The 12030-nt window shown below is 35.3% G+C and overlaps 1 protein-coding gene across 1 annotated transcript; it reads right to left on the bottom strand.

The window, feature by feature from the left end:
- Positions 1–6424: 6424 nt before the first annotated feature.
- LOC121726069 lies at positions 6425–8746 on the bottom strand. The gene is made up of 2 exons (XM_042113296.1): positions 7733–8746; positions 6425–6598 (listed from the first exon to the last, which is right to left on the bottom strand). The coding sequence occupies exons 1-2, from the start codon at positions 8744–8746 to the stop codon at positions 6425–6427; spliced, it is 1188 nt and encodes a 395-aa protein (XP_041969230.1).
- Positions 8747–12030: the final 3284 nt, after the last annotated feature.

Raw genomic sequence — 12030 nt, 5'->3', positions numbered from 1 at the left:
ACTGATTTGAATAATTCCGCCATTGTGTATGCGTGGACATTTTTTAAAGTTTAAAATCAATATGCATTATTTCAGATAACGCGCAACATGCGACATATTTAACTTGTTACTAGATGATGGCCATCACATCGTGGCACTGTAAATTGTGTATGCCGCGGTTCCGAGACTCAAATTATGTCCATACCAATGTAATTTATAGAAATGCAGTGTCGCAAAACATGCTTTAACATTAAAGTTTAAACGTGTATAGTGTATATTTACACGTAAGTATCATAGTAATAATTATATTAGGTAAAATACTCGTAATGTAGGCACACAATTATACACATAGTGATGCATACAGCTCAATTTCCGGTGGTACTTTGCTGGACTATATCAAAAAAATGTAGCTCAAATATTTGCCATTGTTTCGTGCCGTTAAACTTCGGACAGTATTTTCTTTTTACAACACTGTAAAAAGGAAATGCAAGAGTCAATAATGACGTTATTATAGCAAACACATTAAGTTCTTTACGACGTCATAAAACTATACATTGTTAGAAGCACGCGAAGTAAACTTTCAGCTTTTCCAGTTCACCAGAACACTTCCTTGAGTACTAGATGTTGCTCGCAACTTCGGTTGCACAGTTTATCTCCTGGAAATAGTACTATCCTGTACTTCTAGGACTCAAAGTATCTCTACCAAACCACTATTAGAAAAACGTTACGTCATACGCTATATACAGCTCTATGGACCGACGATTTGAAAAAAGGTGGAGGGGGAGCGCAGCGGCTGCTGGAGGGCTAAGGGCTCCCATACATAGCTGCGAATCCATTTGAAATAGAATGAGATTTACGTCGCCGCATGAACGCGTTCAATGGTGATTGGTGAAATCCCACCTCACTCATCACCTCAATCATAATATTTATTGAAGTATACAACTTACAGGATGCAATTAAATCTTCCTGCCAAATTTTTTCCAGGGCTTAGGTATCATTAGGTGAGTCCATTCAACCCAAAAAATTGGGTGTTATTTTTTTTAAGTTACATATTTTATCCCATTTAAAATCATTGCGGAACGGTCACTCGCGGCGCGGGGCAATGAGCGGGGGTGACGCGGGGGGAGGCACGCGCGCGGGGGCATGTCACGCGCAGGCGACGCGACGTGTCCATTAATTGTAGTGTTTTTTTTATTAGGATAACTTTCGGAAGCTATTTCTCAACATTTTAGTACTGAGTGATTATAAAAGAAAAAATACGCATATTTTTATTTTTTACAAGGATCAATGTATCGAAATTTGGCAGGAAGGTTTAATTGCACCCTGTATTATTTAATTACCAGGCACACTGAAAACTTCGTTTTATAAAACTTAGTTCTCCTGAAAATGTTGCTAAACAAAATGGTGTCGCGTCGTCGTCGGTTCGTCATCCGAACCAACTAAGTTATTCATTAGTCAAAAGTGAAATTATTTTAACCGAAACTAAACATACAGGTTTCGAGTGTCATTTGATTACTATTCGGGCTCCTTCAAGCCTCCTTCAAAAAATTAATAAAATTGTTTTTACTATTTGTTATAATATAATACACTACAGCGGCAACAGAAATAGGTACATAATTTGTGAAAATGTCAACTGTCAAGCGCGGTTCTTAGGTACTTGGGTATGGACAGGCGGGCAGGCTGATATATTATCATTGTGTTCGGGTCCCGTTTTTAAACTTTGAATACCTAAGGGACCATAAAAAGGAGAAAAGTATCCATTTTCGTTATTATACTATGCAACGCGGACGTAGTCGCGGGTAACAGCTAGTCAAAGGAATAAAAGCATTTCCTCCATTTTATTTTTTAAACGAATAAGTATCACAATATTTATTGAAGTACTTATACAAAATCTTTAATTATGTTTTCCTTTGATAAATAATTTTAACTTAGCGATTAAATAAAATTAAATCGGTCAAAGGCTAAATTAAATATAATATTTTGAGATGACTCGCGTTTCGCTTCTTCGCAATTAAAACGACAAATTTAAAATCAATGTCATAAATTCGGTAGCTGTGACTCGCTTGATTGAAATCAGTTAAAATGTAACTCATCAGCCTACATTGCTTTAAGAAAACTTAGAAACAGCACTTCTCCATTTTTCCAGTGTCGGAATCGAACCTACGACTTCCGAGTCAAGAGCCAAGCTCCGGAATCACTTAGGGGTAAAAATTCCTTCCCCGAATTAAATTCATATTACTATATTATAATTAATGCCGTGGGAGATGCCGCCATGGGAGGTGCCGGCCATGACGTGGGGCACAAATGAGCCGACTCAACCGGAGAAACACTACGGGCTCACAGAAAACCGGCGTGAAACAGCGCTTGCGCTGTGTTTCGCCGAGTGAGTGAGTTTACCGGGGGCCCCAATCCCCTACCCTTTTCCCTTCCCTAACCTCCCCTATTTCTTCCCTACCCTCCCCTATTCCCTTCCCTACCCTCCCTTATTACCCTATTCCCTCTTAAAAGGCCGGCAACGCACCTGCAGCTCTTCTGATGCTGCGAGTGTCCTGCATGGGCAACGGAAGTTGCTTTCCATCAGGTGACCCGTTTGCTCGTTTGCCCCTTATTTCATGAAAAAAAAATGCGAAAGTTTGTCTGTTTGTTACCTACGGCCAAACCGCTGAACCATTTTTGCTGAAATTTGGTATGGAGCTATGAGTCCTTTGAGTCCCTGAGAGTCCTTGAGAGAGAGTTGAGGGTAAGGACATATTTATCCCAAAAATGTACGGTTCCCGCGCAATAAACAAATTTTGGGGCAACGGAGTTGCGGGTGTGATCTAGTTCAAAATAAATCACAAAGTTAGCCTAGGGGATGAATTCACTGCCCATTGCACGAGCCCTGCCCGGTAGAAGAGCGCCCGGTGCCTCGGGCTGCTCCCCGGCGGTTTCAGCAGCTAATAGCTTGCAGCGGAGGAGTCTGTACACGCAGACACCGCTAACTGGGCTGCCGCAGATATCGCCCCCGTAGGCGGGTCCGGTGGCCCAGCAGCGTGTGGAGGAAGGAGGCACCGGTGGGTTTTAGTGGGTAAACCCGGGTGTTCCTCTTTACCAAAGCACCCACATATCCTGGCGGCCTTTCCCCCGGGTTGCTGGGAATGCGTAATGCATTTCCCACCGTGTCGCAAAAAAAGGGGATGAACTTCGGCGGATCCATATCTAAAAATAGTTACATAATGTATTTACTTACCTTTGTAGGTAGTTAGGTTAGGGTATGCAGTTAGGGTAAAAAGGCCTATTTTTTGTTCTTCATAAAATAGTTCGCTGAAAACTTCGCCGTAACATTCGAACAAACGAATTGATTTGATTACTTTACAAGGTTCATTAAATAATATTCCGTATTTTGTGTCACATCAACGTATGGACGGATTTTCATCTTTCATTTTGCCGGCCCATTTTTACGATTTCATTTATAGATGTGATCTTTTATTACCCCATAAACCTTTAGTGGTGTTCGATCGTGAAAAGTATTTGAGATATGATTTCTCCTTGTTACTTATAGATAGGAATAAAATATTGATCAATATAATGTTTAGTGTTGCAGGTACTAACATACAACAAATTATCGGATTTTAAATTTTTAGCTGAATAAATTGTTATAGGTGTGTTAATTTAAATAATACATAATATACTATGCCATATTCTAGCAAATAAAGATTTTGATTACAATTATAATATTATAAACACAATGCTTCAACTCCCAAGCAGCCACATGCGATCTTTTACCAAAAAGATGGAAAATTACAATGTTATTATGACTAAATAAAAAATAAAAAACTAAATACAACCAGTGTACAATATTACAATAAAATAATATACAGAAACAGCTCTGCAAGGGGCGACCTTATTCCCACGGTGTACTATCATTCATGAAATCAGTAACTTTATAGTATGCTTTGGAACTTTTGAACGTTTTCTGGGATCTTATTATAAAGGCGTATACATTGACCTTTAAAAGAATTTTTGACTTTAGTAAGTCTAGTCACCGGAATTTCAAGCTTATGTTTATTACGAGTATTTTTATCATGGGTATCGCATTTTTTCTTGAATTCATATATATTCTTTTTAACATATAAAACATTTGATAGGACATATTGAGAAGCAATAGTTAAGATTCCAGTTTCCTTATATTTTTCTCTAAGTGAAGTATTACGGGCTAGCTTATAGATTGCCCGAACAGCTCGCTTCTGCAGCACAAAAATTGTATTTATATCTGCAGCATTGCCCCACAGCAAAATGCCGTAGGACATAATACTATGAAAGTAACTAAAATACACTAGACGTGCTGTTGTTTCATCAGAAAATTGTCTAATCTTACTTACTGCATATGCTGCTGAACTGAGTCTGTCGGCCAACGCAGCAATATGAGGGCCCCACTAAAGCTTGGAATCTAGTGTTATACCTAAAAATACAGCTGTATCTACTAGATCCATAGTATCACCATTTAAAAGCACATTGATTTCTGTTTGCCTTACATTGGGCAGTGTGAATTTAAAACATTTGGTTTTTTTACTATTGAGTAAAAGATTATTAATGCTGAACCAATGTACAATCTTTGAGAGAGCATTATTTACTTCCTCATAACACGCATTAAGCCGTTTGATATTGAATGTAAGCGATGTATCATCAGCAAATAATACTATCCCATGTTTATCTTTGATTAAGAATGGCAGGTCATTTATATAAATAAGAAATAGGAAGGTTCCTAAAATAGACCCCTGTGGGACCCCCATATCAATTTTAGCACCAACAGATTTTTTACCATTTATGTCAACCCTCTGAGTTCTATTTGACAAGTACGATTTTAGGAGGGCGAGTGCTGTGCCTTTTATGCCATAGTGACAGAGTTTCCTGACCAACGTTTTGTGTTGCACGCAGTCAAAAGCCTTTGAGAGATCGCAAAAAACTCCTAGAGCATCCTGCGACGTCTCCCAGGCATTAAAAATACTACTGATCAATTCAATGCCTGCGTCTGTAGTAGACCGCCCCTTTGTAAATCCAAATTGTTTATTATGTAATATATTATTTATATTAAAGTGCGTTAGTAATTGACTAACGTTGTACTAACGGCAAAAAAATCTTTAAGAAGTAATTTACAAGAATCGTGTGTACTCAGGAACTTATAATTCAGTGCAAAATCGCAATATTTTTGATCATAGGCTATGGAGACTCGATGATCATGGGATTATCTAGCATTTTGAGAGACTTCAATTCCTTACTTCGCTCGCATCAGAGGCAGTTCCGTGATTGAATTAAATATAATTTCTATATCTTGTTGTTACAACAATCTAATGAGTTGAAGATAGTTTCCAGTAAAGGCTTTATGCAACTACCAAAGTTGCCGCAAAATCGTATTGCTGTGCTTACTTGAATTTATGCCAAAATCCAGCAATAATTTATCTGAGGATTCCTAGATACTGTAATGGTCTACGTTATTGATTGTAGGTAGATGTTTTTGCTTTAAAAACATAAAATTGTTTCGACTTTTGGCACAACTCCATTGCGCCAAAAGTAGTTTAGGGTGTTTCTTCGAAAAACGATTCTTCGTCTCATTACCGTGGTCAATTTTAAATGTGACTTGTTCGTCTGTAATTCATATTTTTATGATAATATAAAGGTCAAATAACCTACTTTTACTTATGGGACTCGTTTTAATAATGTAGATTTCGAAATATCAAAGGTCAAATATTTTGTGGCTAGGGTAATGATAATTGCATACACGGTAATGATAAAGACAACAAAAAATCAAAAACATTATCTAAATTAAATCAGTTTTATTAACAAAATAATCACAGTTTCATATTAACTATAACATTATTAGAAGAAATCATATAAATGAAGGTTAAGGACTTGCAATCAAAAAAATATGGATGTTGTGTTGCGATATTTGAGTTCCTAAGCCTCCATTATGAAAATAAATAAAAACTTTTATTACAGTCATAGCCAAAATTATAACACAAACATTATTTCTAAGAAAAAACAAAAAGATAACAATAAATAAATCAGTCAAAAGATTTTTTGCACATTGCTAGAAAGCATAGCTTGATAACTAAATTAATCAATAAAAATATTCTAATAAAGTAGGATATGGAACCCTAAAAACAAAATAATAACTTAAACATCTTCTAAGGAAAACTTATAGATATACTTAACATAAAGATAACAATGAATAAATCAGTCAAAAGATTTTTGGTATTTTGCTAGAATGTAATACCCGTAATAGCTTGATAACTAAAATAATTAGTTTAAAAATATTCTTATTTAAAAGAAAACAAAATAATAACTCTAAAGAAAAAACCTAACGTTTAACGATAACAATGGATAAATCAGTCAAAATATTTTTGGCATTTTGCTAGAAGCCATGATAGATAATGAATTAAAAAACCTACAAATTTAAATACATTCATTAAAAGAAATATTTCTTTGGCTTTTCTGAAGGAGCCAAGTTTTCAGAATCATCATCAAAAAGATTATGTCTTACTTCACGATGTCTCTTTTTAACATCCTCAGAAGTTGATGGTGATGTCATGTCATGAGCCACTAGTTCTTTTTTAACCTTCTTTTTTTCGCCTTGCGGTTTCTTAAAATAAAATATATCGTCAGAGTCTGAGTCTGAAAGTTCAGACAAATTTTGTATATTATGAAGGCTTGACAATACGCGACTAGTAAATTTTGGGGTTATAACTTTAATATCGACTGAAGATGTCTCAGCCCAAAAGCTGTCATCATCAGGAATTTCAAGCTCAGCAGCTGACCTTTTTTTAATTTTAGTATTTGTAGAATATACATATTTTTTCGGTGACATTGATACCTCCTGGTTTGAACTATTCTGGGGATAATGACTATCGATTATGTTATAAAATCCAAGGTGTAGACCATGAGAACATTTAACGGCATCTTGTGAACAATTATCCAAGCTACAACTAAGTTCTCTCATAGCTAAATTCTGAACATTATTGGCACTCCATACTACTTGATGTGTTTTCATGGTGCCTCGAAAATCCTTTAAATTTTTGGGAATCAACATGTCTTTCTGTAATATATCGGACTCGTTTATCCCTTCTAAAATAACTCCTGGGCATGCTTCCTTTAGATGGCTGACAAGAATTTGCATGTTTGGAATATCATGGCCTCTTGAGACTATCTGATCAGCAGTTCTTTTTAAAACACCACCGACACCATCTGGTGCCCCTTTCCCGTGTCCTTTTTCAGAATAGTTCCACACTAATAATCGTAAATTTGGTAAATACCAATGCATTTTTGCCATTATGTAAAACATTTTTCGATTACGGTATTGCGCAGATGGTGAATCAGATATGAAATAGAATCTTGTGACACATGGCACCTCTTTTTCAAGAAATCGCAAAATAGGCATTAAATGTTCCCAAATTGCGATAGCATCATGGCGTAAACACTCGCTGATTGTGCAGAATGACTGTTTACACTGCTTGTCATTTTTAATGTAATAAATGACAGACGTGTGCAATGTTATTTGTTGTCTGGAGCTCCCAAAATGGAAAGACTGAATCTCAGAGGCGTATTTAGTGTTATAATTTTCACTAAAATCGCAATGTATAATGCACTCTTCAGGTTTCAAGTTTTGTTTAATTTTTTTTGTATAATCATATTGAGCAATAATATTTCTGCAGTGAAGCATATAAGGCACTAATAGTTTTTCAAAATGATTGATGATATCTTTAGGATATGCTGCTACTTTCTCTTTGATTGTTTGAAGAGTTGTTTTTTCTTTTTGATCTTTTATATACGTTTTCTTTACTTTATTCCAAATCCAATAATATGCCTCTTTAGAATTATCAAACTCTTTATAATTAATTACCTTGTGTTTGCAACTATCACAGTTCTTAGCTAGGCAGTTAATATTTCTAGGATCACAACATAGTGTTTGTAAAACCTCATTTACCGATTTTTCAACAATCAAATTGTTTTGTCGAAGTGCCAAAACGACCAGATCCATATTTTCGTGATCTTTACACAAACATGTTTCTCGACTATTAACGTTTGGTATGCGTATCCAAAATGGACGAAGCTTGCAAAATGCACTATAACTTAATTTGTATTGAGGATAGTTTTTTATATATTTGTTATGTAAATTTAGCAAACTGTCGGTAAGATATTTTTTCTGTTTTTTTATTTTCCCTTTGGTAACGAATTCTTTTTTTCCTGCACACATTCTACTATTTTCATCATCTTCAAAATATTTTTTTACAATATTTTTAACTTCTGCGTGACAGGGTTCAATGGGTAGCTGGGATTTTTGTTCTATTATAGATAAATTGTGATTTTTTTTATTCAAGTCTCTTATTATTTTATCTCTTTGCAATCTTTGTATCCGCTTCAAGCAATTCTGGTTAATTCTCTTAAGTTCTTGGATTTTTTGGTCTTTTAATTTTAATTCTTTATTATATCTGTACTGAAATTTGCGTAAAATATGCTTCCAAGGCGATTTCTTTTTAGCAGGTCTGGGACATGAAATTTTCGGGCTACTGATATGAGTTGAAGGTGATGATACGATTGAACTTTGTGGGCTTGCAGCATGTCTAAAAGGCGACGAAAGGATACAACTTAGAGGGCTAGGAGTCCGTGGTAAATCTGATTCTGAAATCTGATCTAAAGTATTTGGTGTAGGTGAATTTACTATTGTATAAGATGCATCTACGTTGGAAATGACATCAGTGTCATTTTCTGTTAGATGCAAATCAATTCCCATCATCCTATTTTGTCTGATTGTAGATCTTGTTATACGTGAAGAAGGTATTGGAGATTGAGGTAATATTTTTGATGTACTGGGAATCTCAGGAGACCTAGGTATAATAGATACTGGCGATGATGGTAATTCTAAACATAAAGGATCAACATTTTTTTTTACAGAAACACTTTCGTCAATTATAATTTCTTCTTCAGATTCTACATTAATTTTTCTCTTTTGCATTTTTTTAGCGTAATATCTTTTGGAAGCTTCGCGATTTTTTTTTCGAATTAATTTTTGTTCCTTAGGCATTAAATTTGCAATTGATTTTATTTTACCTTCTTTTTTTTTCTTTAAATATCTTTCCTTTTCTTTTAATCGATACAGTGCATATTTATCCGGATCTTGTTTAATTTTTTCAATTCTTTTACGTTGTGCTAGCTTCTTTTTTATTTTTTTTTCTTCCGCAGATTGTGTCATTGTTTCTACGTTTCTTATATCTGTAAAAAAGAATTAAAATAATATATACCTGTCTTATGATTTTGATGAAACTTGAACAAGCATGTAAGTAAAGAAAATAAAGAACTTAAGGGCCTGCACTAGGTGAAATTGCGCACTTAAAATTTGAATAAGACCAAATGTAGAAAGACTTTTTATCAACAGTTCTTTTTAAAACATTGCCGAACCATCCGGTGCCCCTTTTCCATGTCCTTTTTAGGGTTCTGCAGTCAACAAGGAACCCGTATGGTTTCGGTCCGTCTGTCTGTCCGTCCGTCCGTCTGTCTGTCCACGGCTTAGCGTTTTTTTTTCGCGTCCACCCCACCGTGTGAAGTATTGTTGGATAGGTTTTTTTTTAAATATTACCAGTATTCAAAAACCATTTTCCGATTTAAGGATCCATATTTCGTGAAATATAAAGTTTTAAAGTGGAAAAATCGTTAGAGTCCAGTCCAGTTCCCCCCTTCTACCAGCTAAACGGTTGCTTCTGGAAATGTGAAAAAATTCACGGGAGTAGGAAATAATCTGAATTTAAAAGGAAAATTATCACAGCTAAGAAGACTTCACAAGTTATTGAGTACTAGTCGAAAGTACAAAGGAACTTTTAGTTCAAATTCCTTTGAACGTAATTATTGAGATGATGCTGCTAGTAGTGTAAAACACGTTATGAATGTGCATTCATTGACCATACAAAAATTATGAGAAACTAGCGGTACTACGAAACCCTATTTTGCGCGTGGCACGACTTGAACTTGGCCGGTTTTTCAGAATAGTTCTTCACTAATAATCATTATGATTTATGGCAAACATTAATTTACGGAATGGCAAAAATACAACTACAACACAATAACTACAACTATTTCAAAAAAAGACATGGGAAAGGGGAAGCAAATAGTTAGAATTTTTAGAAATAGAGTTCAATTTTGGGTGGCGCTAGTTTGTCCTAACATGAACCCTTAAAAAGTGAAAAAGTTTACATAAGAACATATTTCTATACTACGACTACTCTACAGAACTCGAGAATCGTACATATAAGTGCATATTTTAGGACAAAACTAATACATTTTTATCATTACCCTAGTCTTTTGGCTAAGGTAATTAGACACACAGAAATGAGAATTATGCCTATAATCATGCATAACTCATTGTTCTTACAAGTTTCAGTGTTGATATTTCGTAACATAAATATGTATCCCGCAAGCATTATTAAACACGCAAATTAAAATTTGAAAAAAGTAAGATAAACTAGATACAGTTGACACATAAATTATAATACTACACGAACCAAACACATGGTAATGATATATTTACCTTCGAAACACCGGGATCGAAAACAATCAGCTACACGTACGCCTTCTAGCTTGTTCCGCACACGACTGGCTTGCATAAGCGCGGTAAGCTGCATTCCCATTGTTTATACAAAACAAGTTATGATCGAGCGCAACTTGGGCCATAGGAATTATAACTTGACGTCGGACACTCCTTTCTTATCGATTTATAAATACTGTAATGTAGCCATGCCTACTGTATTTATTTTTTTTAACAGGTAAACTAATGTACTTTCGTTATAATTTAACTTTGCGTAGATTTGTCAAATAGAAAATGAATTATAGAGGTTTTTGTTGAAGAAAATGGCTAGAGGACGCCCTACGGTGATGAGAAGAACGGACTTTGGGATTTTTTTTTCTATACTTAGACTGCAATTATTAAAAAAAAAGCAGCTGTATCTAGGTAGACACAGAGCTTAAGTATATATATATAAAAAAAAATATTGTTTGTTTTTGCCGGGTAAAAGAAAAAAGTCCGATGCCGTCAAAAATTATGCCTCCGAAGAAACACCCTTTACCGCGCTAGAAACGTACATTTTTTTTATGAAATAAGGGGGCAAACGAGCAAATGGGTCACCTGATGGAAAACAACTTCCGTCGCCCATGGACACTCGCAGCATCAGAAGGGCTGCAGGTGCGTTGCCAGCCTTTTAAGAGGGAATAGGGTAATAGGGGAGGGTAGGGAAGAGAATAGGGTAGGGGATTGGGCCTTTCTAATTAAAGGACTTTATCGTAAAACGATAATGCCGTCACGCAACAAAAACTATAACCTATTTTCATTCCCGGGACTCAAAGTATCTGCATACCAAATTTCATCAAAATCGGTTAAGTTTAAGGTTTAACAGAGGTAACAGACAGACTGACACACTCTTGAATTTATAATACTATGGAAGTATGTATGGCTATCAACATGAGATCGGTCGGTTTATGGGCTATATTTTGCACTTACTCTTTTTTATTTCTTTTATGAAATTGTTTGTATCAATTTTTTACATTTAGGTATTATCAACATATTTTCACTTGCCTATAAAAATGTGAAGTTGGTTTGCGAAACACAGTAGGTATTGGATCAAAAATATTTATGGTTTCAATCAAAACTCTGTTGGGAATTTAAGGAAAATAGTGGTCAACCGGATGTCCTGTTGTTAAATTATGAAACAACTAGCGCTATAATATTTCCTCTAACCGGAACCTAAAGGAACTAAGATGGCGCCAGAAAATTTAGTATCAAAGTTGCACGAGTAATGTTCAGGTCTTTTGGCTTCCAATCATTGAGTCGACAAGTTGGTCCATTAAAAGTATTTAATCAAAGTGAAAGTACTGTGAGTTGAAGAATTGATTTGGTGTGTTCGATAATTATTGTTCCCTGTAAGACAATAAACCCTTTGTTACTTTGGAGGATTTTATTCATTTCTAATAACTCTTTCAATAGTTTGTAAGACCTGAACATTTCAAACATTCTTCGCCCGCTTCAAAAAT

The sequence above is a fragment of the Aricia agestis genome, chromosome 4 (genome assembly GCF_905147365.1).
Source record: "Aricia agestis chromosome 4, ilAriAges1.1, whole genome shotgun sequence".
NCBI lineage: Eukaryota > Metazoa > Arthropoda > Insecta > Lepidoptera > Lycaenidae > Aricia > Aricia agestis.
This window is presented reverse-complemented; position numbering and strand designations above follow the sequence as displayed.

Coding starts and splice junctions, on each gene's coding strand:
- LOC121726069 (XM_042113296.1), bottom strand. CDS start 8,746: ATGGGAATTGATTTGCATCTAACAGAAAATGACACTGATGTCATTTCC. Junction 6,599..7,732: donor TTCAAACAATCAAAGAGAAA/GTAGCAGCATAT, acceptor TTTTATTTTAAG/AAACCGCAAGGCGAAAAAAA.